Source organism: Babylonia areolata, chromosome 28, assembly GCF_041734735.1.
Source record: "Babylonia areolata isolate BAREFJ2019XMU chromosome 28, ASM4173473v1, whole genome shotgun sequence".
NCBI classification, from domain to species: domain Eukaryota; kingdom Metazoa; phylum Mollusca; class Gastropoda; order Neogastropoda; family Buccinidae; genus Babylonia; species Babylonia areolata.
The window spans coordinates 27,256,341-27,283,474 of NC_134903.1; the positions used below are offsets into that span (position 1 = coordinate 27,256,341).

At 42.5% G+C, this 27,134-nt stretch overlaps 1 protein-coding gene across 1 annotated transcript; it reads left to right on the plus strand.

Annotated features, from left to right (window-relative positions):
- Positions 1-750: 750 nt before the first annotated feature.
- On the plus strand, positions 751-26,914 carry LOC143301886 (glutathione S-transferase kappa 1-like). Its single transcript, XM_076616316.1, has 9 exons — positions 751-906; positions 2,844-2,925; positions 7,086-7,186; positions 8,753-8,881; positions 10,096-10,131; positions 13,320-13,436; positions 14,926-15,019; positions 20,380-20,478; positions 26,424-26,914. Exons 1-8 carry the CDS (start codon positions 838-840, stop codon positions 20,424-20,426), a joined length of 675 nt encoding a protein of 224 aa, XP_076472431.1. The 5' UTR covers positions 751-837; the 3' UTR covers positions 20,427-20,478; positions 26,424-26,914.
- Positions 26,915-27,134: the final 220 nt, after the last annotated feature.

A 27,134-nucleotide genomic window follows, 5' to 3' on the forward strand; every position in this document is an offset into this window, starting at 1 on the left:
ATTTCATTTCATTATCTTTCAGCTGGCTTACTTAAGAACATTTTTTAAGTTGTTCGTTAGTAGCTGAGTTCACTTATTTGTTCATTTATCAGCGATTCACGTGCAGATTTATTTATTCATGCTTTAACGATGTATCCATTTACTTTTTTTCCTCAAGCCCTGACTAAGCGCGTTGGGTTACGCTGCTAGTCAGGATCTTTCGTAGGCATTTCTGGTGAAACTGCTCAAGTTGTTGAATGTGATGGCAATACGTCGTCCATGTTTCACAGCGGTACAACAAGGTGGTCAGCACAACAGCTCTGTAGGTTTTCATCTTGGTGCTGAGCTTGATGCCTTTGTTGTTCCGCAGCCTGTTGTTGAGTCTGCCAAAGTTTATATACTCTTTTTAAATCAAGAGGGAAAGGAATAGGACAGACTATAGACATAATTCATACTCAATAGAGACCTTTCTGTCCATGTAAGTGTGACTTTGCAGCACATGTAAAAATTACCCCATGATATTTCACCATGGGGTACTTTCTGTCCTTCAGCACTGAGGATGAAAAAAGTAAACGGATTTTCCCGTATTGATTGCTAATGTTCATTCCTTTGTAAGTTTCGAATCTACTGGAAGTGTTGTGCAACATTCTTTTTTTCTTTTTCTTTTCTTTTTTTAAGATGGTTTTGAAATAATTTACAGACACATGATAGAAAATATCGCGTCATTTATAAATTACGACGGTGTAATTTCACTTTCAGCTCCCGTAAGTCGAAGACTTTGACCTGAAGGTGAGGTCAAAGTCCAAGGTCTTCAAGGGCTGTAACTACGAGTGGTTAAGCTTTCCTGCAACTTTCAAAATGTCGAATAAGAAAGTGGTTGAGTTGTTCTTCGATGTCGTTTCACCCTATACAAGGTTTGCATTTGAGGTGAGATTGTGTGAGAAGAGTCAGAATGCAGTAAATCAGAATCAGTGAGCGGCCTGTAACAAATAAATAAATAAATGAATAAATAAATAGAATGAAATACAGCAAATGATAACAGCATGCTTGTTGATGACTGATAGCATGATTATGAGATGGGTTGTGAGTATCGCTCACTGATTCATCAGGCTTTTTTCATAACTGACAGGAAGAAAGGGTGGGAAATATGTGTGGATGACGACTTAAACAATAGATATAACCAAGTATCCAGTGCAGTCTTTGGTATCCACTTGACGTGCTTGATAGCAACTACTGATATGATTTCCAGGATCAGGCGAACTTAAGAAAACTTATATGACAGTTTGATTTCTCCTTTACATGCACATTTCTGGTAAAGCCCGATGTTAGCGTCCTGGAGCTATATACACGACATTTTTCGTGTTGATTGCAAAGCAGGTATGAAGTATATATGATCTATAATATTCGTTTGAACCAAATCATTTTTTCCTCAAGACAGAATGAGTAGTGTTGACAACAAGGCATGGACCCTGTCAGCCACACGAAAAGAGCAGTGGAGGGGAAGAAATGTTGATATTGCCTTGGTCTCTTTTGAAAATCTGTCTCTGATTTAATAGACACAGTGACAGTACTCGTAATTTGGATAATGGATTCTCAAGCAAGACAGTTGTAATACTGGTCATTTTCATTTTTAAGATAATCGGGAGATTTCTGTTTCCCAGCCCCCACCCACCCACCCACACCCACACCCCTCTTTTCTTCTTTTTTTTCAAATTGCCTTTCTCCTGCCTCCATATCTTTCTTCTTCTTCTTCTTCCTGCAATGTCCATCAGCCGTTAATCCGGCTATTATTGACATGTGGGGAGGTGCACAGTGTGGAGAGGGAGAGAGAAGAGAGGAGGGGAAAAGAATTCTGGCCCTAACGGTTAAGGCGCAGCTAGCTGCATGCAGAGCTGCACTCAGGCCTTCAGGCCCAAGGCCCTGTAGTAACTGAAATGAAGCTGAAGTTTTAATCTTTCTCATACACAAATACATGCATTCTCTCACCATCACCACACACAACCAACCCTGGTCAGTTGACCTGTGTGTCAAAATATCCATGGGCTGGCTTAAAGTTCTGTTGGTTTTTGATGTTCAGTTGCTTCAAGATAGATGTGTGTGTGTGTGTGTGTGTGTGTGTGTGTGTGTGTGTGTACTAAAGCTTGAACTCTCGAAGACCCAAGGCCATATTTAGCAATGAATAATTTCAATACAGTACATTTCAGCGAATAAATCCTGTTTTCCGCACATGTACATGCACAGGTCATCACATGTCATCTGTTTAGATTTTTGTAAGAATCTGTAGGCTTTGTGGTTGGCACTTTGTGCCTGTGCCATTTCTAGTCTTTGCCATCTATGTATACCAGTTTCCAATACAGCTCTTGGCAGTAGACCTGTCACTACATGGCATCACATTGAGAACAACAACAACAACACACACACACACACACACACAAAACACACACACACACACACACACACACACACACACACACACACACACACACACACACACACACACACACACACACACACACACACACACACACGCACACACACACACACACTCACTCACTCACACATGCATGCACACACACACACACACACACACACACACACACACACACACACACACGTATATCAAACTGGATTTTACTTTGAAATTTTGCCAGGGATAACTCTTTTGTTGCCTTGCGTTCTTTTACCTGCGTTAAGTGTCTGCTACACATGGGACCTAAGTTTATCATCAGATCCAAATGACTAGCGTCCAGACCACCTCTCAGGGTCCAGTGGAGGGGGAGAAAACTCTGGCAAGTGTGGGATTTGAACCTGTACGCCAAGATTCTCTCGCTTCCTTGGCGGATGTTTTATGATGCTTGTTGCAGATCTTGTGTCGATACAGACCTCACTGGAACATGGACCTGAGACTTCGCCCTTTCTTCCTTGGGGGGATTATGCAGGGGTCTGGTCAGTAGATGATGGTGTGGGTGTGTTGGGGGGGTGGTGATGGGTGGGGCGGGGGTGGGGGGGGGGAGTGTGTGTGTTGATGGTAGTGGTGTGTGTGTGTGTGTGTGTGTGTGTGTGTGCGTGTGTGGGTGCGTGTGCACATATATCCATGTGTGTTCACATACATATATAAAACTAAACACACACACGCACATATTGATGCACACACACATGTACGCATATATCTATATCTATCTATCAATCGATATATATATATATATATATATATATATATATATATATATATATATATGGGCTGGTGTGTATGTGTGTGCGTGTGTGTGGTTTTATGTATGTATGTGTATTTATACACACATACACACACAGACATGTACACACACACACACACACACACACACACACACACACACATATATATATATATGCATATGGGCTGGTGTGCTTGTGTGTGTGTGTATGTGGTTTTATATATGTATGTGTATTTATTTTATATATATATATATATATATGTATGTATGTGTGTGTGTGTGTGTGTGTGTGTGTGTGTATACAAAGAGAGAGAGAGAGAGGTGTATGTGTTTTTTGTTTTTTTTAATTTTTATAAATGCATGTTTACATGCATGCATGCACACATGTTCTTGCATGTGTATCATGGCAGGTTTGTCTGCCTTGCACTACAGTATTTCTGAGCAGCAGACATGTAGCATGTATAGGACAGTGGTGATAAACTGACGGCAGCAGGATGGTACAAAGACCTGGTGCATTCAGATAACTGCTGTATGACCTGCTCATGGTGTGAGGTCCTTGGTGGTTGACTTCATGCTGATACCAGCTGCTGTCAGGCCTTGACCTTCATTCGAGGCCCAGCCCCTGATCCTGACTGACACATGATCACAGACAGACAGTTGATAACAGACAGTTGATAACAGACAGCTGATCACAGACAGTTGATAACGGACAGTTGATCACAGACAGCTGATAACAGACAGCTGATCACAGACAGACAGCTGATCACAGACAGCTGATAAGTCAGCTGATCACAGACAGCTGATCACAGACAGCTGATCACAGACAGCTGATAAGTCAGCTGATCACAGACAGCTGATAAGTCAGCTGATCACAGACAGCTGATCACAGACAGCTGATAAGTCAGCTGATCACAGACAGCTGATCACAGACAGCTGATAAGTCAGCTGATCACAGACAGCTGATCACAGACAGCTGATAAGTCAGCTGATCACAGACAGCTGATAAGTCAGCTGATCACAGACAGCTGATCACAGACAGCTGATAAGTCAGCTGATCACAGACAGCTGATCACAGACAGCTGATAAGTCAGCTGATCACAGACAGCTGATAAGTCAGCTGATCACAGACAGCTGATAAGTCAGCTGATCACAGACAGCTGATCACAGACAGCTGATAAGTCAGCTGATCACAGACAGCTGATCACAGATAGCTGATAACAGACAGTTGATAACAGACAGCTGATCACAGACAGCTGATCACAGACAGCTGATAAGTCAGCTGATCACAGACAGCTGATAAGTCAGCTGATCACAGACAGCTGATCACAGACAGCTGATAAGTCAGCTGATCACAGACAGCTGATCACAGACAGCCGATAAGTCAGCTGATCACAGACAGCTGATAAGTCAGCTGATCACAGACAGCTGATCACAGACAGCTGATAAGTCAGCTGATCACAGACAGCTGATCACAGACAGCTGATAAGTCAGCTGATCACAGACAGCTGATAAGTCAGCTGATCACAGACAGCTGATCACAGACAGCTGATCACAGACAGCTGATCACAGACCTTCCAGGGAGCAAAGTGTCAGAATGGTTAAGAGCTCAATCTGCCGGGACAGTGTCCATGAGAGTCGGGGTCTGAACCCTGGTCTAGTACAGTGAAATCAATCTGAGTGTCGAGTCATTCACATAACATGATTACCAAGGTCCCTTGTGCGGCACACACTTGGCGCACTGAAAAAGAACCCATGGCGATGAGAGTGTTGTCCTCTGGCAGAATTCTGCAGAAGTCCACTCTGATTGGTACACGAATGTACATGCATGCTGTCAAGACCCGACTGGTGCATTGGGTTATGCTGCTGTCAGGCATCTTACAGGGCTGCCTACCGTCCCGGGGTACGGGTATTTGTCCCGGAAAACAATGAAAACGGACAGTCCGTCCCGGGAATCCACTTTTCGGTTTCGTGTCCCGGGGAAAAAGTCTTTAGGCGAATACGCATCGACTGACTATGGCCACACCGCCAAAAGTGTGACCAGCGCGCATGCGTATAGGCCGATGTGGAACTTCCGAGAGAGATTGAAATAATGGCGTCGAACCGAAGCAGCAAGGAGTGCGAATCTACATCGAAGAAGATAGCAAAACGGTATCAAACTTTCATTGCGAAGTACACCGAGACATGGCCATTTATTAAGCGCGGCAAGACAGACACTTACGCTTGTTGTGAAATTTGTGCCTGCGAGTTTTCTATCGGTTCAGGAGGACGGGACGAAATCACTCGCCATGTGTCGACCGAGAAGCATAAAAAAACACACCAAAATTCGCGATGCTCAGAAGACTTTCCAGATCACTGGATTTCTTCAGCGTGTGAGAAAGGAGGAGAACCGTGACGCTGATGCAGTCATAAGAGCGGAGACCATGATGGTAGACTTAGCTGTTGAGCTGAATTTGCCAGTGGCCCAGCACAGCTAAACTCACCTTTGGAGATGTTGTACATAGTGTAAATAAAGGTAATTTTTCATTTAATTACACATACTTAACCGTAACCCAACTAGTGCAGACTCCGGCAGGGGTCTGACATTCCTGCCGTCTGCACTAGTTGGGTCACGGTAAGTATGTTATTTAAACGTAATTTTAGATAGAAAATTTCCTTTTCATTTTCTTTGAGGTGGTAAAATCTGACGTCATAAGAGGTGTCCCTGGAAATCAGGCTTTGTCCCTGGTTTTTAAGATGTGTGTCCCTGGAACTTGAAAAGGGGGGTAGGCAGCACTGATCTTATGTAGCCGATGTGGTGTAGTGTGTATGGATTTGACCAGACGCATTGACGTCTCCTTGAGAAACTGAAACTGAAACTTTCGCCATGAACAAATGTCCCCACCTTCTGAAAACTCTGGGTTAGAAATGTTCTCTTTTCTGTCTCTCTCTGCTAGTTTAGGGTAGTGTAGGTAGTGTTGTGTCGTGTAGCGTAAGGTAGGGTAGTTTAGTGCAGTATAGGGTAGTGCAGGGCAGTGCAGTGCATAATGATCATAATAATCATAAGAATAATGATAATGGTAATAGCAGGAGTAGTAGTAGAGTAGTGGTAGCATCATCATCATTATTCATCATCTTCTTCATCGTCTCTTCTTATTATCATCATCATCACTACTACTGCTCAGAATATTATTGTTATTTTCTTTTGTGGTAGCACTTGTATTATTATTATTATTATTACTGTTATTATTATTATTATTAAATTCTTCTAAATTTGACCATGTTTCTCCTCTCCTTCAGTCTCTCCACTGGTTGCAGGTTTCTGATCGAATAGACTATAAACTATCCACTCTGACCTTTTCTGCATTCAACGGATCTGACCCCAAGTATCTTTCTGAACTCCTCCATATCTATACCCCGTCTCGCCAGCTCCGTTCTTCCTCTGATACTTGACTTCTCAGGATACCTCAAGTCAGAAGTAAGACCAATGGACACAGATCGTTTTCTTTTCTATCGCCAAAGACGTGGAACCTTTTCCCTCAGCAATAAGTTCAATTGTGGCAGGTCCACTTCCTTTGCGTTAGCTGTGCTTGACTGTGTGTGTATACATATGTATGTGTACATAACTACATGCATGTTTATGAATGTGTATTGTGTGCATGTGTTTATGTAAGTTTGTGCCTGCCTATGTGTGTGTATGTCTTAGGGTAGCTGTTTGATACAAATGTATATTAAAATGTATTATGCATTGTGTGTGTGTGTGTGGTCACATTTTGGTGTGTGTATGTAACATTTATGTAATGTTTTATGTTAACAAAAGCGTTTTTGTAAAGCACCTAGAGCAGATTTCTGGATAGTGTGCTATATAAGTATCCTCCATTATTATTATTATTATTACTGTTATTATTACTGTTATTGTTGTTGTGATGTCTCCAGGCAACAAGCCTCCAGCCACCAATGCCAGTAAAGCTGTGTACATGAGGACCGATCTGAAACGTTACGCCCAGTACTTAGGCATTGAGCACAAAGAACCACAGGTTTGTGTGTGTGTGTGTGTGTGTGTGTGGCCAGTAAAGCTGTGTACATGAGGACCGATCTGAAATGTTACGCCCAGTACTTAGGCATTGAGCACAAAGAACCACAGGTGTGTGTGTGTGTGTGTGTGGCCAGTAAAGCTGTGTACATGAAGACTGATGTCAAACATTACGCCCAGTACTTAGGCATTGAGCACAAAGAACCACAGGTTTGTGTGTGTGTAGTGTGTGTGTGTGTGTGTGTGTGGCCAGTAAAGCTGTGTACATGAGGACCGATCTGAAACGTTACGCCCAGTACTTAGGCATAGAGCACAAAGAACCACAGGTTTGTATGTGTGTGTAGTGTGTGTGTGTGGCCAGTAAAGCTGTGTACATGAGGACCGATCTGAAACGTTACGCCCAGTACTTAGGCATTGAGCACAAAGAACCACAGGTTTGTGTGTGTGTGTAGTGTGTGTGTGTGTGTAGTGTGTGTGTGTGTGTGTGTGTGGCCAGTAAAGCTGTGTACATGAGGACCGATCTGAAACGTTACGCCCAGTACTTAGGCATTGAGCACAAAGAACCACAGGTTTGTGTGTGTGTGTGTGTGTAGTGTGTGTGTGTGTGTGTGGCCAGTAAAGCTGTGTACATGAAGACTGATGTCAAACATTACGCCCAGTACTTAGGCATTGAGCACAAAGAACCACAGGTTTGTGTGTGTGTGTGTGTATGTATGTATGTATGTGTGTGTGTGTGTGTGTGTGTAGTGTGTGTGTGTGTGTTGTGTGTGTAGTGTGTGTGTGTGTGTGGCCAGTAAAGCTGTGTACATGAGGACCGATCTGAAACGTTACGCCCAGTACTTAGGCATTGAGCACAAAGAACCACAGGTTTGTGTGTGTGTGTGTGTGTGTGTGTGTAGTGTGTGTGTGTGTGTAGTGTGTGTGTGTGTGTGTAGTGTGTGTGTGTGTGTGTGTGGCCAGTAAAGCTGTGTACATGAGGACCGATCTGAAACGTTACGCCCAGTACTTAGGCATTGAGCACAAAGAACCACAGGTTTGTGTGTGTGTAGTGTGTGTGTGTGTGTGTGTGGCCAGTACTTAGGCATTGAGCACAAAGAACCACAGGTTTGTGTGTGTGTGTGTGTCCAGTACTTAGGCATTGAGCACAAAGAACCACAGGTTTGTGTGTGTGTGTATGTGTGTGTGTGTGTGTGTGTGTGGGGTGTGGGGTGTATGTGTGCATGTGTATGCATGTGTGTGGTATGTGTGTATGAGCGTGTGTGTGTGCGTGTTTGCAAGTGTATGTGTGTTTGTGTGTGTGTCCACAATAAACTTTTACATTGGCGTTTTCTTGGCAACCCCAAGTGATACTGCAATGAAGCATGGCAGAACAGTAATGATTAGTTTTTGAAAAAGACCTTTTCACAATCGCCCCGTTTATGATGACATGGTGAGCAAAGAGTGTTCCATTTCATGGTTTTTCTTTTCTCTCTTTCTGTCTTTCTTTGGTATTTTTTGTTGATTTAGTTATTTGTTGTTGTTTATGTGTTGTTGTTTTTCTTTTATGCCTTGACATTTTGTGGGTGCACAGAACTTCTGGGAGGTGATTGTGACGAAGGGGACGCTGAAGACTCAACGGTTCATCACAGCGGTGGACATGGCCCACCCGCAGTTCACAGAGCAGCTGTCCCGAGAATTGTGGAAGCGTATTTATGAGCAGGTACAGATTTGTATTTGTATTTGCATTTCTTTTTATCACAGCAGATTTCTCTGTGTGAAATTCGGGCTGCTCTCCCCAGGGAGAGCGCGTCGCTACACTACAGCGCCACCCAATTTTTTTGTATTTTTTCCTGCGTGCAGTTTTATTTGTTTTTCCTATCGAAGTGGATTTTTCTACAGAATTTTGCCAGGAACAACCCTTTTGTTGCCGTGGGTTCTTTTATGTGCGCTAAGTGCATGCTGCACACGGGACCTCGGTTTATCGTCTCATCCGAATGACTAGCGTCCAGACCACCACTCAAGGTCTAATGGAGGGGGAGAAAATATCAGCGGCTGAGCTGTGATTCAAACCAGCGCGCTCAGATTGTCTCGCTTCCTAGGCGGACGCGTTACCTCTAGGCCATCACTCCACTTGTATGGGTCAGAGAAGGTGCCGAGGTGTGCAAACTTGTGTTGGTGATTTCATCTTGGTTCTGTGGTTTGAAATAAAGTGCACTTTTGCTTGCTGCAGATGTTTGTGGAAAAAATACTGGAAAAATTGACATGGCTTCTTTGGGCCTTTTCACTCTTTGCTTTTACGGTGACTACGGCTTTGTAAGTTTTGCTCCTTTTTCATGCTGTGTCAAAATCTTAGCGAAAAATATTGTTTGTATCTAATATATATGTATGCAAATTGACATATATGTATGCAACTCATTTAGTATCAGAGCATTCATTAATGTATTTGGCAGATACTTTTTTAAAGTGTGTGTTTGTGTGTGTGTGTGTTCGTGTGTGTGTTTTGTGCGTGTGTGTGTGTGTGTGTGTGTGTGTCTTTGGTGAAGAAAAATGGATGCTTCTAGTATGCATACAACTCATTAAGTAAGAATAAGAGCATTCACATATTTGGCAGTTCATTTTTAAACATGTATGTGTGTATGTGTACATGCATGTGGGTGCCTGTGTGTGTGTGGCTGTGTGTGTGTGTGTGGCTGTGGCTGTGTGTGTGTGTGGCTGTGTGTGTGTTTGTGTATGTGTGTGCGTGTGGCTCTGTGTGTGTGTGTTTGTGTGGCTGTGTGTGTGTGTGTGGCTGTGTGTGTGTGTGTGTGTGGCTCTGTGTGTGCGTGTGTGTGTGGCTGTGTGTGTGTGTGGCTGTGTGTGTGTGTGTGTGGCTGTGTGTGTGTGTGTGTGTGTGGCTGTGTGTGCGTGTGTGTGGCTGTGTGGCTGTGTTCACAGGATGTGGATGCAACAGAGCCTGCCAGCCTGAAGGAGGTGAGTGATCTTTTTTTCCTTCTTTAAAAAAAAAAAAAAAAAAATTTTTTTTGCTTTCCCATGATGTGCGCTTCTTCAGTAACATTCCTCCCACGCTGCTTGTTCCCAGTCCTCCATACAACAAGCACACCAGGGTTCATCCCTTGTGGTCCCAGCATCGGCAGTCCACAGGGAACCATCGATGTTAGGTCGCCAGGAGGCCACACACCAGAGAAGACCCTGCACTGCTGCTGAGTCACTTCGGTGGTGTTCAGTTATTCTGATTTAACGTGCTTAGGACATCCCCTACTAAGCCCCCTACCGTCAACACTAGTAGCTTAGCTGCATGAGTGATCTTTGCTAACACAGGACGGCAGAGAGCTGTTTAACCCTTTGCATCCCAGGTAAAACAAAGTCATCTCATTCTCCAGACCATGTCATTTTCAAGTGGTGGAGGCTGAAAAAGGGTTAAGTGAGGGGTGGGATAAAAATGTCAGTTGGAATGCATTCACTGAAACACAGAAGGTGAAGGTCCTGCAGGCATTGTGCAGCCATCAGGACCGTCAGGAGTAAATTCATATCCACTGTGTCCAGGGCTCAGCACAGGAAGGAAGTGAATTCATATCCACTGTGTCTAGGGCTGGGCACAGGAAGGCAGTGAATTCATATCCACTGTGTCTAGGGCTGGGCACAGGAAGGCAGTGAATTCATATCCACTGTGTCTAGGGCTGGGCACAGGAAGGCAGTGAATTCATATCCACTGTGTCCAGGGTTCGGCACAGGAAGGAAGTGAATTCATATGCACTGTGTCCTGGGCTCGGCACAGGAAGGAAGTGAATTCATATCCACTGTGTCCAGGGCTCGGCACAGGAAGGCAGTGAATTCATATCCACTGTGTCTAGGGCTCGGCACAGGAAGGCAGTGAATTCATATCCACTGTGTCTAGGGCTTGGCACAGGAAGGCGGTGAATTCATATCCACTGTGTCTGGGGCTCAGCACAGGAAGGCAGTGAATTCATATCCACTGTGTCCAGGGCTGGGCACATGAAGGCTGTGAATTCATATCCACTGTGTCTAGGGCTCAGCACAGGAAGGCAGTGACTTCATATTCACTGTGTCCAGGGCTCAGCACAGGTAGGCAGTGAATTCATATCCACTGTGTCAAGGGCTCGGCACAGGAAGGCAGTGAATTCATGTCCACTGTGTCCAGGGCTCGGCACAAGGAAGGCAGTGAATTCATATCCACTGTGTCCAGGGCAGTGAATTCATATCCACTGTGTCTAGGGCTGGGCACAGGAAGGCAGTGAATTCATGTCCACTGTGTCCAGGGCTCGGCACAGGAAGGCAGTGAATTCATATCCACTGTGTCCAGGGCTGGGCACAGGAAGGCAGTGAATTCATATCCACTGTGTCCAGGGCTGGGCACAGGAAGGCAGTGAATTCATATCCACTGTGTCCAGGGCTGGGCACAGGAAGGCAGTGAATTCATATCCACTGTGTCCAGGGCTGGGCACAGGAAGGCAGTGAATTCATATCCACTGTGTCTAGGGCTCGGCACAGGAAGGCAGTGAATTCATATCCACTAAATTAAACAACATTGGGACTTGTAAGCAGTCTTTGGCCCATGTTGCGTTAGGAATTTTAGTCGAACTGGGTCTCAGAAGTTGGTTGTAAATGTTTTGCCCCTTTTTTTGAGGACAACTCCTGCTGATGGTCTGTGTTTGGATCTGTAGTTGCTGTGGAAGTCCCCCCCATGGGGATGTTGGGGATTTTCTAGTGTATGTATTATGCCTGCTTCTGGAAATTCTGTGCTGGAAATTCCCTTTATTCTGTCGCTCTGATTTTTTTCTGGCTTCTTGGTTTTCTGTTATCTCTTCCTTTGTGATTTTCTGCCGTGGTGTTCCGTTCTGCTGGGTTTTTTCTGGAAAGCATTGAATTTTTTTTATATTTGTATTTGTATTTTTATCACAACAGATTTCCCTGTGTGAAATACGGGCTGCTCTCCCCAGGGAGAGCGCGTCGCTACACTACAGCGCCACCCATTTTTTTGTATTTTTTCCTGCGTGCAGTTTTATTTGTTTTTCCTATCGAAGTGGATTTTTCTACAGAATTTTGCCAGGAACAACCCTTTTGTTGCTGTGGGTTCTTTTACATGCGCTAACTGCATGCTGCACACGGGACCATGGTTTATCGTCTCATCCGAATGACTAGCGTCCAGACCACCACTCAAGGTCTAGTGGAGGGGGAGAAAATATCAGCGGCTGAGCCGTGATTCGAACCAGCGTGCTCAGATTCTCTCGCTTCCTAAGCGGACGGGTTACCTCTAGGCCATCACTCCACATTGTATCTTTTCCTGGACTTTATAATTAGACACCCTTACTGTGGTGTTTACTTTCTTTTGTGCCCAGGATGTGTGAAGTGCCTGTTGGCAATTTTTTGTCTTGTATGCTTGTTACGGTGTATGGTTTTGTTTATCATGTATGATTTTGTTTATCATGTATGGTTTGGTTTTGTGAATCATGTATGATTTTGTTTATCATGTATGGTTTTGTTTATGGATTGGTTAGTTTTCTTCTATTATTTTTAATCTTCTGATGAAAAAATGAACAGAATGGTCAAGGTAAGAGGTATGTCTTAGGCTCTTGTGCACGAATGTGATTGTATGTTTTCCTTATTTCCTTTTGAAGGTGTTTTTTGTTTGTTTTGGTTTTGTTTTTGTTTCTTCTTCAGCATTGATGTTTTCAGGTTGTGAGTGTACTTGTTCAAAAGTTTCTTTTCGAGGTGTTTTTCTTGTTTTGATACCTTGTTTGACGGGCGCAATAGCCGAGTGGTTAAAGCGATGGACTGTCAGTCTGAGGGTCCTGGGTTCGAATCACGGTGACGGCGCCTGGTGGGTAAAGGGTGGAGATTTTTACGATCTCCCAGGTCAACGTATGTGCAGACCTGCTAGTGCCTGAACCCCCTTCGTGTGTATATGCAAGCAGAAGATCAAATACGCATGTTAAAGATCCTGTAATCCATGTCAGCGTTCAGTGGGTTATGGAAACAAGAACATACCCAGCATGCACACACCCTGAAAACGGAGTATGGCTGCCTACATGGTGGGGTAAAAACGGTCATACACGTAAAAGCCCACTCGTGTGCATACGAGTGAACACAGAAGAAGAAGAAGAAGAAGATACCTTGTTTACCACAAGTTCACGTTGCAGGCGGCTGTGAAGGCGGGAATGAGTGATGCGGTCATAAACGACGCTCTGACACGCATGAACTCTGCTGAGGTCAAAGACAAGCTCAAGGCCACGACCCAGGAAGCTTTGGACTTGGAGGTAAGTTGTTTACCACCATGTGAGGTGTTGTTCGTAAGTGGTGTCAGTCGTTCATCTGTATGTAAAGGTTTGCTTTTAAGGTGGATGTAAATTGTTTACCTGTATGTGAAGGTTTGCTTTAAGGTGGATGTAAATTGTTTACCTGTATGTAAAGGTTTGCTTTTAAGGTGGATGTAAATTGTTTACCTGTATGTGAAGGTTTGCTTTTAAGGTGGATGTAAATTGTTTACCTGTATGTAAAGGTTTGCTTTTAAGGTGGATGTAAATTGTTTACCTGTATGTAAAGGTTTGCTTTTAAGGTGGATGTAAATTGTTTACCTGTATGTAAAGGTTTGCTTTTAAGGTGGATGTAAATTGTTTACCTGTATGTGAAGGTTTGCTTTAAGGTGGATGTAAATTGTTTACCTGTATGTGATGGTTTGCTTTAAGGTGGATGTAAATTGTTTACCTGTATGTAAAGGTTTGCTTTTAAGGTGGATGTAAATTGTTTACCTGTATGTGAAGGTTTGCTTTAAGGTGGATGTAAATTGTTTACCTGTATATGAAAGTTTGTAAGTGGTTGTAAATTGTTTACTTGTGTATTAAGGTTGGTTTGTAAGTGGGTGTAAATTGTTTACTTGTGTGTGAAGGTTGGTTTGTAAGTGGGTGTAAATTGTTTTCTTGTGTGTGAATGTTGGTTTGTAAGTGGGTGTAAATTGTTTTCTTGTGTGTGAGGGTTGGTTTGTAAGTGGGTGTAAATTGTTTTCTTGTGTGTGAAGGTTGGTTTGTAAGTGGGTGTAAATTGTTTTCTTGTGTGTGAAGGTTGGTTTGTAAGTGGGTGTAAATTGTTGTGTGTGAGGGTTGGTTTGTAAGTGGGTGTAAATTGTTTACTTGTGTGTGAGGGTTGGTTTGTAAGTGGGTGTAAATTGTTTTCTTGTGTGTGAGGGTTGGTTTGTAAGTGGGTGTAAATTGTTTTCTTGTGTGTGAATGTTGGTTTGTAAGTGGGTGTAAATTGTTGTGTGTGAGGGTTGGTTTGTAAGTGGGTGTAAATTGTTTACTTGTGTGTGAGGGTTGGTTTGTAAGTGGGTGTAAATTGTTTACTTGTGTGTGAAGGTTGGTTTGTAAGTGGGTGTAAATTGTTTACTTGTGTGTGAGGGTTGGTTTGTAAGTGGGTGTAAATTGTTTACTTGTGTGTGAAGGTTGGTTTGTAAGTGGGTGTAAATTGTTTACTTGTGTGTGAGGGTTGGTTTGTAAGTGGGTGAAAATTGTTTACCTGTGTTTGAGGGTTTGTTCATAAGTGGGTGTGAATTGTTAACCACTGTGTAATGGGAGCAAAGGTTAGTCGTTGTTCTGTTGGCGGGGAAACTGGTTGCATCCATCAGGCTTTGTTACATGACCACCGGATGTCAACAAAGGTCACCCTATGGTGGTGAAGGAGTTTGATAGAAATCCTCCTCATCGCAGGCTGTATTATTGGTGGTGGTGGTGGTTTGTTTGTTTTTTTCCACAGTGCTTCGGAGCTCCGTTCATTGTGGCACACGTGGACGGGCAGAAAGAGTGCTTCTTTGGCGCTGACCGCTTCTTTCTCCTGGCGATGGTGTTGGGTGAGCAGCGGGGAGAGAAGATTGTGTATTTTCCTGTATGTGTGTTGGGGGAGGAGGGAGGCGAGGCAGTGCAGGGCAGGGCGGGATGGGGCTGGGCGTGGGAGGGTGGGGGGGAGGGTTAAGGGGGTGTCTTTGTGTGTGTGTGTGGTTGTGTTTGGATGGTGTTAGGTGAACAGGGGTGTGTGGGGGAAGTTGGGAGAGAAGATTGTGTATTTTTCTGTGTGTGTGTGTGTTTGGGGGGGTGGGGTTGGGGGGGTGGGGAGGTTTAAGGGGGTGTCTTTGTGTGTGTGTGTGTGGTTGTGTTTGGATGGTGTCAGGTGAACAGGGGTGTGTGGGGGAAGTTGGGAGAGAAGATTGTGTATTTTTCTGTATGTGTGTGTGTGTGGGAGGGGGGCGGGGGGTGGGGTGGGGGGATAAGGAGGTGTCTTTGTGTGTGTGGTTGTTTGGATGGTGTTAGGTGAGCAGGGGGGCGGGGGGAAAGAGAAGTTGGGAGAGAAGATGGTTTGTGTACGTGGTTGTGTTAGCATGTGTGTCTGTGAGGAGACGCGATAATGGGTTTACTTTTTTTTTTTTTTTTTTTTTTTTTTTTTTTGTCAGTTGATCTCCATGATTTAAAAAAAAAATTTTATGCCATTTTTCTTCTTTCATTGCCTTTTTTTTTTTCTTTTTTTTTTTTTTTTTTTGACCCTTTCACCGCCAGTCAGTTTAGAGTGCAAATTAACCTTGTGCAGGAACCACAGAAAAGATGGTGTCTAAGAATAGCTGGGGATTCCCCTGTGATGTGTACAAAAAATGGCCAGTCCTACCACTGAAAATGAAGAGCATTAGGTTAATGCACAAAAGGCCCATCATCTGGTTCCATTTCAATGACATGGGTGCTTTACCTAGCTGGTGCCGAAATGCGACCATGGCGGTGAAAGGGTTAAGAAAAGGTTTTCTTTATTCTCTGTCTCTGTGTATCTCTGTCTCTCTTTCTCTCTTTCTTCCATTATATTTTCTTTCTCCTTGATAATATTTTGTTGTGTTCATTTTCCCTGTACCCTCATTCTCCCCTTTCTGTCTGTTTTTTCCCCATCACATGTCTGGGTTTTCCCCCAACACATGTCTGGGTTTTTTCCCCAACACACATCAGTGTTTTTCCCCAACACATCTGGGTTTTCCCCCAACACGTCTGGGTTTTTTCCCCAACACATATCTCTTTTTTCCCCAACACATGTCTGGTTTTTTTCCCCAACACGTCTGTGTTTTCCCCCAACACACATCAGTGTTTTCCGCCAACACATGTCTGGGTTTTCCCCCAACACATGTCTGGGTTTTTTCCCCAACACATGTCTGGGTTTTCCCCCAACACATGTCTGGGTTTTTTCCCAACACATGTCTGGGTTTTCCCCCCCAACATGTCTGGGTTTTTTCCCAAATGTCTGGGTTTTCCCCCCAACACATGTCTGGGTTTTTTCCCCAACACATGTCTGGTTTTTTTCCCCAACACGTCTGTGTTTTCCCCCAACACACATCAGTGTTTTCCGCCAACACATGTCTGGGTTTTCCCCCAACACATGTCTGGGTTTTTTCCCCATCACATGTCTGGGTTTTTCCCCAACACATGTCTGGGTTTTCCCCCAACACATGTCTGGGTTTTTTCCCAACACATGTCTGGGTTTCCCCCCCAACACATGTCTGGGTTTTTTCCCATCACATGTCTTGGTTTTCCAACAACACATGTCTGGGTTTTGTTCCCATCACATTCTGGGTTTTTTTTTTTTTTTACCAAACACATGTCTGGGTTTTTTTTCCCCAACACATGTCTGGGTTTTCCCCCAACACATGTCTGGGTTTTGTTCCCATCACATTCTGGGTTTTTCCAAAACACATGTCTGTGTTTTTTCCCCAACACATGTCTGTGTTTTTTCCCCAACACATGGTTTTTTCCCCAACACATGTCTGGGTTTTGTTCCCATCACATTCTGGGTTTTCCCCCAACACATGTCTGGGTTTTGTTCCCATCACATTCTGGGTTTTCCCCCCAACACATGTCTGGGTTTCCCCCCCAACACATTTCTGGGTTTTTTCCCAACACATGTCTGGGTTTCCCCCCCCCCATCACATGTCTGGGTTTTCCCCCAACACATGTCTGGGTTTTCCCCCCAACACATGTCTGGGTTTTTTTCCCCCAACACATGTCTGGGTTTTTTTCCCCCCAACACATGTCTGGGTTTTTTCCCAACACATGTCTCTGGGTTTTCCCCCCAACACATGTCTGGGTTTCCCCCCCCCCAACACATGTCTCTGGGTTTTTTCCCCAACACATGTCTGGGTTTTTTCCCCATCACATGTCTGGGGTTCCCCCCCCCCCCCACCAACACATGTCTCTGGGTTTTTTTCCCCATCACATGTCTGGGGTTCCCCCCCCCAACACATGTCTCTGGGTTTTTTCCCCAACACATGTCTGGGTTTTTTCCCCATCACATGTCTGGGGTTCCCCCCCCCCCCCCCAACACATGTCTCTGGGTTTTTTCCCCATCACATGTCTGGGGTTCCCCCCCCCAACACATGTCTCTGGGTTTTTTCCCCATCACATGTCTGGGGTTCCCCCCCCCCCCCCAACACATGTCTCTGGGTTTTTTCCCCATCACATGTCTGGGGTTCCCCCCCCAACACATGTCTCTGGGTGTTTTCCCATCACATGTCTGGGTTTTCCCCCAACACATGTCTGTGTTTTCCCCCAACACATGTCTGGGTTTTTTCCCATCACATGTCTGGGTTTTCCCCCCAACACATGTCTGTTTTTTTTCCCCAACACATGTCTGGGTTTTCCCCCCAACACATGTCTGGGTTTTCCCCCCAACACATGTCTGTTTTTTTTCCCCAAAACATGTCTGGGTTTTTTTCCCAACACATGTCTGGGTTTTCCCCCCAACACATGTCTGGGTTTTTTCCCAACACATGTCTGGGTTTTCCCCCCAACACATGTCTGGGTTTTGTTCCTTCTTTAGTTTTACGTCTTTTCACTGTAAACAATATTAGACAAGAGTAGGGGGAAAAAAATCAAGGGGGGAGGAAGAAATTACTGTGTACGCATGCGAGTAAGTGAAAGTGTGTGTGACTTGACTTGACTTGACTTCATATATTGTCATAAAATCCCGAAGGATTAATAGACACAACAAAGAACAAAGGGAACAAAGAAATAAACGGTCATCTAATACGCATGCATTGAAATACATAGTTGGCGAGTGTTTTTTGACAGTCATCGCAGGTGAATAAATCACTTGGTTTTAGGATATTGTTTTGTATTTTTCTAGAGATCACATTTGATTGATGATCATACTGCTGTCTAGTTGTGATTAGATGGTTTCTTAAATTGTGAAATAAGATACACGTATCTAAGAAATGTAACTCATCTTCAACAACTTCACATATAGCACATAACCTCTCTTCTCTGGGAATGTTTGCATGTGTGTGCGTGTTTGCACGTGTCTGTGTGCGTGCATGCATGTGCGTGTATGTTACATGTAGAAAATGATTGATTTAAGTTTTGTTTTGTGGTGTTTAAAAAAACAACCAAAAAAAACAACATAATATAAAATTCTTTCTACTGAAAAACTAACACCTATAACAGTAAACCAACTGGACTATTTAACAAGGAGTTGAAAAAGTCATACATTAGCAATGTCTGGGCGGAAAACCGGATGTACAGCTCGTATACTTTGCTAATCTGAGTTCCCTGGCTGAGTAAAATTTCGTTTCTATTCATTTTGTTTTCCTTGAGTTCTGAGAGTTTGGCTTGATATATATATATATATATATATATATATATATATAATCTTTTTCTTTTCTTTTCTTTTTTTTTTTTTAAATGGTGTTGAAGTATTTTTCAGCGTGTTTGGTCAGAATGTTTGAAACCAATTCCTCAGTAAGTTTGGGCATGAATATTTTTGACTGCTTCAGAAAATTTGATGAGAGAACCCGAGGTAGAGGGCCCTTACGATTGAGATTGCGCCATAATTTTAGCTCGATTGGCCAAACGAGCTAAGTAAGTTTGTGACCTGATACAAGTCTTCGTCAGATACAAAACATGAGTGTCATAGACAGAGAGAGATAAAAAAAAAAAACTAAAAAAAAACTTAGCCGTATGAAGAGCACAGGATCAGGAGTCAAGATGGCTGCCGGAAAGAGAGGAAGCTAGTCAGGGATACAGAGGGGAGGTAACCTACTTCCGGGAGGTTATCAGCCCTGGAGGTTATCGGCTGTAGCTACTTTGGTTTTCTCCGCATAGGTGGGTAGTAGTTTGCACAGGACAGGAATCAGACTCCCTGCCGGAGTTTTTGAAAAAGTATTTCTTGAGTGAGTTTGGCAAGAAAGTTTTCAAACTGTTTCTTGATTGAGTTTGGCAGAGTATTCTTTAAACGTTTATTTTGATATATTTTTTTCAGTGAGTTTTGCAAGAACAGTTTTGAACTATTTTTTTTCAGTGAGTTTGATAAGGTTAAGAATATTGTATTTTCTTCTTAAGTCTGGCAAGAATGTTTTAAACTATTTTTCAGTGAAGAGTGTGAGGGTATTTTTTTTTAAATATTTTTTCAGTGAGGTTGGCAAAAATATTTCAAAGGATTTAGCATATTTGGCAAGAAAATGTGAAAGTTTATGAAACACTTCATTCAGAATAAGAAGCTATGTTGCCAGTGTGTGGGGGAAGGGTGTGACTTTGTGTGTCATTCTGGCTTTTATGTTTTATTGATTTATCTTGGGGGCCTGGGAGTCCAGGGGGGTAGGGTTGATGTGGTTTGTTTTTTTACTGTAAGATCTTCCATGCTGTCTGTAGCTTTGGTATTCCTCAGTGACTTGTTCATTTTGGAATATATTTCAGTGTTTTATTCGTTGTTCATGTTAACGTTTCTTCCTCTCTCACTAATTATGCACTCGTGTGTGTGCGTGCGTGTTTGTGTGTGTGTGTGTGTGCGTGTGTGTGTTTGTGCGTGTGTGTGTGTGAGTATATTACCTATTACAGTAAAGCACCTAGAGTCCTATTTAGAGAATAGTGCATGAACCTCATTCGTGTGTATATGGACGCAGAAGATCAAATATGCACGTTAAAGATCCTGTAATCCATGTCAACGTTCGTTACATTATGGAAACAAAAACCTACCCAGTATGTACACCCCTGAAAATGGAGTGTGGCTGCCTACATGGCAGGGTAAATAAACAAAACGGTCACACACGTAAAATGTTAGATGTCTGTCCTAGTGTGTATGTGTGCGTGCCTGAAATCTGACTGAATGACACTGTAGGCGCTATATAATTATCCATATCAAATCAAAATTCACGTTACGATTATTAGTGTTGTGAATTGGGTTTCTGTGCAGGTGAAACTTGGAAAGGCCCTAACCCAGGTGTGTCATCCAGACTGTGATGTGTCCACCGCCGTTGTGGACTGCTGTGCACTGCGTGGTGGTGTTCCGTTGGTATGGACTGTTTTTTCATGGATTGTTTGTTCACATGTTGGACTAAAGCAGCTCTGTTGCGTTATGTTCACTGTCTGTTTATATGTTGAAACAGTTTTGTTACTCACGAGGTTGTGCTCAGAATACAATTGTTCGTTCATTGTTTATATACATGTGAAAGTAGTAAAGCTGCGTTTCTCACGAGGTTATGCTCAGAATTTAAATACCCTTGACTGCCTTAGGATGTAGTCATTCGGATGAGACGATAAACCAAGGTCCCGTGTGCAGCATGCACTTAGCGCACGTAAAAGAACCCACGGCAACAAAAGGGTTGTTCCTGGCAAAATTCTGTAGAAAAATCCACATTGATAGGAAAAACAAATAAAACTGCATGCAGGAAAAAATACAAAAAAAAAGGGTGGCGCTAGAGTGTAGCGACGCGCTCTCCCTGGGGAGAGCAGCCCGAATTTCACACAGAGAAATCTGTTGTGATAAAAAGAAATACAAATACACTTAACGTCCATAAAGACAACACTGAGGACATCATCAAAAGGAGGGCGATGTCCCTGGAAGGCTGGAAATTTACAAATTTGATCCAGAGTGGTATAAATCCAGACCATTTTCTCAGTGTTTGGCAATTGTTCTTGATACTGATTCAGGACTTGAAACACATCTTTCTACTGGGTTTTTTTTGGGTTTTTTTTTCCTGGCAGTCAATGGTTTTTAATTGTCTGTTCGTTGTTTGTGTATTTACATGTTAAAGCAGTAATGTTACCTTACTCAAGAGGTTGAGCTCAGAACTGGTTTGTGTATTTACATGTTAAAGCAGTAATGTTACCTTACTCAAGAGGTTGTGCTCAGAACTGGTTTGTGTATTTACATGTTAAAGCAGTAATGTTACCTTACTCAAGAGGTTGAGCTCAGAACTGGTTTGTGTATTTACATGTTAAAGCAGTAATGTTACCTTACTCAAGAGGTTGTGCTCAGAACTGGTTTGTGTATTTACATGTTAAAGCAGTGATGTTACCTTACTCAAGAGGTTGAGCTCAGAACTGGTTTGTGTATTTACATGTTAAAGCAGTAATGTTACCTTACTCAAGAGGTTGTGCTCAGAACTGGTTTGTGTATTTACATGTTAAAGCAGTAATGTTACCTTACTCAAGAGGTTGAGCTCAGAACTGGTTTGTGTATTTACATGTTAAAGCAGTAATGTTACCTTACTCAAGAGGTTGTGCTCAGAACTGGTTTGTGTATTTACATGCTAAAGCAGTAATGTTACCTTACTCAAGAGGTTGAGCTCAGAACTGGTTTGTGTATTTACATGTTAAAGCAGTAATGTTACCTTACTCAAGAGGTTGAGCTCAGAACTGGTTTGTGTATTTACATGTTAAAGCAGTAATGTTACCTTACTCAAGAGGTTGAGCTCAGAACTGGTTTGTGTATTTACATGTTAAAGCAGTAATGTTACCTTACTCAAGAGGTTGAGCTCAGAACTGGTTTGTGTATTTACATGTTAAAGCAGTAATGTTACCTTACTCAAGAGGTTGAGCTCAGAACTGGTTTGTGTATTTACATGTTAAAGCAGTAATGTTACCTTACTCAAGAGGTTGAGCTCAGAACTGGTTTGTGTATTTACATGTTAAAGCAGTAATGTTACCTTACTCAAGAGGTTGTGCTCAGAACTGGTTTGTGTATTTACATGTTAAAGCAGTAATGTTACCTTACTCAAGAGGTTGAGCTCAGAACTGGTTTGTGTATTTACATGTTAAAGCAGTAATGTTACCTTACTCAAGAGGTTGTGCTCAGAACTGGTTTGTGTATTTACATGTTAAAGCAGTAATGTTACCTTACTCAAGAGGTTGAGCTCAGAACTGGTTTGTGTATTTACATGTTAAAGCAGTAATGTTACCTTACTCAAGAGGTTGAGCTCAGAACTGGTTTGTGTATTTACATGTTAAAGCAGTAATGTTACCTTACTCAAGAGGTTGAGCTCAGAACTGGTTTGTGTATTTACATGTTAAAGCAGTAATGTTACCTTACTCAAGAGGTTGAGCTCAGAACTGGTTTGTGTATTTACATGTTAAAGCAGTAATGTTACCTTACTCAAGAGGTTGTGCTCAGAACTGGTTTGTGTATTTACATGTTAAAGCAGTAATGTTACCTTACTCAAGAGGTTGTGCTCAGAACTGGTTTGTGTATTTACATGTTAAAGCAGTAATGTTACCTTACTCAAGAGGTTGAGCTCAGAACTGGTTTGTGTATTTACATGTTAAAGCAGTAATGTTACCTTACTCAAGAGGTTGAGCTCAGAACTGGTTTGTGTATTTACATGTTAAAGCAGTAATGTTACCTTACTCAAGAGGTTGAGCTCAGAACTGGTTTGTGTATTTACATGTTAAAGCAGTAATGTTACCTTACTCAAGAGGTTGTGCTCAGAACTGGTTTGTGTATTTACATGTTAAAGCAGTAATGTTACCTTACTCAAGAGGTTGAGCTCAGAACTGGTTTGTGTATTTACATGTTAAAGCAGTAATGTTACCTTACTCAAGAGGTTGAGCTCAGAACTGGTTTGTGTATTTACATGTTAAAGCAGTAATGTTACCTTACTCAAGAGGTTGAGCTCAGAACTGGTTTGTGTATTTACATGTTAAAGCAGTAATGTTACCTTACTCAAGAGGTTGTGCTCAGAACTGGTTTGTGTATTTACATGTTAAAGCAGTAATGTTACCTTACTCAAGAGGTTGAGCTCAGAACTGGTTTGTGTATTTACATGTTAAAGCAGTAATGTTACCTTACTCAAGAGGTTGTGCTCAGAACTGGTTTGTGTATTTACATGTTAAAGCAGTAATGTTACCTTACTCAAGAGGTTGTGCTCAGAACTGGTTTGTGTATTTACATGTTAAAGCAGTAATGTTACCTTACTCAAGAGGTTGAGCTCAGAACTGGTTTGTGTATTTACATGTTAAAGCAGTAATGTTACCTTACTCAAGAGGTTGAGCTCAGAACTGGTTTGTGTATTTACATGTTAAAGCAGTAATGTTACCTTACTCAAGAGGTTGAGCTCAGAACTGGTTTGTGTATTTACATGTTAAAGCAGTAATGTTACCTTACTCAAGAGGTTGTGCTCAGAACTGGTTTGTGTATTTACATGTTAAAGCAGTAATGTTACCTTACTCAAGAGGTTGAGCTCAGAACTGGTTTGTGTATTTACATGTTAAAGCAGTAATGTTACCTTACTCAAGAGGTTGAGCTCAGAACTGGTTTGTGTATTTACATGTTAAAGCAGTAATGTTACCTTACTCAAGAGGTTGAGCTCAGAACTGGTTTGTGTATTTACATGTTAAAGCAGTAATGTTACCTTACTCAAGAGGTTGTGCTCAGAACTGGTTTGTGTATTTACATGTTAAAGCAGTAATGTTACCTTACTCAAGAGGTTGAGCTCAGAACTGGTTTGTGTATTTACATGTTAAAGCAGTAATGTTACCTTACTCAAGAGGTTGAGCTCAGAACTGGTTTGTGTATTTACATGTTAAAGCAGTAATGTTACCTTACTCAAGAGGTTGAGCTCAGAACTGGTTTGTGTATTTACATGTTAAAGCAGTAATGTTACCTTACTCAAGAGGTTGTGCTCAGAACTGGTTTGTGTATTTACATGTTAAAGCAGTAATGTTACCTTACTCAAGAGGTTGAGCTCAGAACTGGTTTGTGTATTTACATGTTAAAGCAGTAATGTTACCTTACTCAAGAGGTTGAGCTCAGAACTGGTTTGTGTATTTACATGTTAAAGCAGTAATGTTACCTTACTCAAGAGGTTGAGCTCAGAACTGGTTTGTGTATTTACATGTTAAAGCAGTGATGTTAAGCTGATGAAGAGGTTATGCTCAGAATTTGTTTCTTCTTTCGTTCTGGCTTTCCTGACGACAGATTTGTCTTTTTGGGATTGGAGAGAATGTGAGATATAGATTGAAATGTTGTTTTTAAAGTGTTGTCTGTTTGCTTGTTAGCATTTTTTCTGGGTTTTTGTGTGTGTGTGTGTGTGTTTGTTTTTTACAGAGATGGCGTGAGATGTATATTTTCATGTACTGCATTTGCACATTCACCAGAAAGCTTTTTCTCTGGAGCTGGGAGCTGGTGGGTTGTGGGTGGAGAGAGGAGACGGGGTGGGGGTGGGGTTTTTTTTTGATCGATTGATTGATTGATATGGATACTTATATAGTGCCTATCCTCGGTCGGAGACCAAGCTCTAAGCGCTTTACAAACACGGGGTCATTTACACAACAGGCTGCCTACTTGGGTAGAGCCAACTGACGGCTGCCACTGGGCGCTCATCATTCGTTTCCTGTGTCATTCAATCAGATTTCAGGCACACACACATACACACTCAGACAAACATGTAACATTTAACATTTTATGTGCATGACCATTTTGTTTATTTACCCTGCCATGTAGGCAACCATACCCCGTTTTCGAGGGTGTGCATGCTGGGTATGTTCTTGTTTCCATAACCCACCGAACGCTGACATGGATTACAGGATCTTTAACGTGCATACTTGATCTTCTGTGTGCGGAAACACGCGAAGGGGGTTCAGGCACTGGCAGGTCTGCACACGTTGACCTGGGAGATCGGAAACCACCCTTTACCCACCAGGTACCACTGAGATTATGTTAAGGAGGAGGAGGTTAGGGAGTAGGTAGTTTTTTCAAATCATGAATATAAAAAAAAAAAAAAAAAAACCCCAAAAAACAGGAATTGGGTTACGTTTCTAGCTGTTGTTGAATTATTATGCAGTGGCGTTTGTTGACAGTGCCCGGTCATCAGCAAACTGGTTTGATGTTGATTGTTTCTTTTTTGTTTTTTTAAGTGATGATAGTGAAACGTGAAAGTCTGAAGGGGTTGAGGGGGGAAGGATGAGTCGTGTGTTTCACTGACCCATTTCACACTAACAATCACTGACCCACTTACAATCACTGACCCATTTCACACTAACAATCACTGACATACTTACAATCACTGACCCATTTCACACTAACAATCACTGACCCATTTCACACGATCATTGACACACTAACAACCACTGACCCATTTCACACTAACAGTCACTGACCCATTTCACACTAACAATCACTGACACACTAACAACCACTGACCCATTTCACACTAACAACCACTGACACACTTCACACTAACAATCACTGACACACTTCACACTAACAATCACTGACACACACTCACTGACCCATTTCACACTAACAATCACTGACACACATACAATCACTGACCCATTTCACACTAACAATCACTGACCCACTAACAATCACTGACCCATTTCACACTAACAATCACTGACCCACTAACAATCACTGACCCATTTCACACGATCATTGACACACTAACAACCACTGACCCATTTCACACTAACAGTCACTGACCCATTTCACACTAACAATCACTGACACACTAACAACCACTGACCCATTTCACACTAACAACCACTGACACACTTCACACTAACAATCACTGACACACTTCACACTAACAATCACTGACACACACTCACTGACCCATTTCACACTAACAATCACTGACACACATACAATCACTGACCCATTTCACACTAACAATCACTGACCCACTAACAATCACTGACCCATTTCACACTAACAATCACTGACCCATTTCACACTAACAATCACTGACCCACTAACAATCACTGACCCATTTCACACTAACAATACTAATGGGATTTTTTTGCACTGCTTGTTCGTTAAGTATATATATATATATATATGTTTGAATTGTTTATGTGTGCATGGTTTTGCATACATTTTGGAGTGTATATGTAACATTTGATATAAACTAATAAAGTGGTATGTATATATATATGATATGTGCATGTTCATTACATGTAGCAAAGATATAAAGTATGATATATGCATGATTGTTCTATAATTTTTTTTTATTTTAGAACCAATCGGGGACCCACTCGATAAACCTGCCATGCACCCTTTAAAAGACGTCAGGAACGCATATTTCTGCATAATCACAAGGCCTGGCGGGATGTGATTCTGGTTCTCCAACCAATGGACGGTCAGCATACACACTCGCACACACCAGAAACACAAACAATTTTTACGTTGGAAATCCATGTACTTAAGGAATGAACACATGAACAAGTGATTTCACTTTCATTTCCACACTTGACACTTCAGGAGATGGGGTGGGGTGGGGGAAGTTTTTGTGGAACTGAATATAATTATAAAGTCCTGTCAATAAATGCAAAGAAATAAGCAACAAATACATCATGTTTTTTGTTTTTTAATTGGTGAATAGAATTGTTTGCCATATACCTTCAGACTGACTTTCCGCTGACGTTCAAGTATGTTCAGTAGAAAAAGAAAGGGGAAAAAAAGCTGCTCTCTACCCTACTAATAGCCTTGGGGGGGGGGGGGGGGGGGGGGTTGGAGAGGGCTATCTCCACCCTACTAATAGCCTTTGCGGGGTGTGTGTTGGAGAGGGCTATCTCCACCCTACTAACAGCCTTTGGGGGGGGTGTTGGAGAGGGCTATCTCCACACTACTAATAGCCTTTGGGGGGGTGTTGGAGAGGGCTATCTCCACACTACTAATATAGCCTTTGGGGTGGGTGTTGGAGAGGGCTATCTCCACACTACTAATAG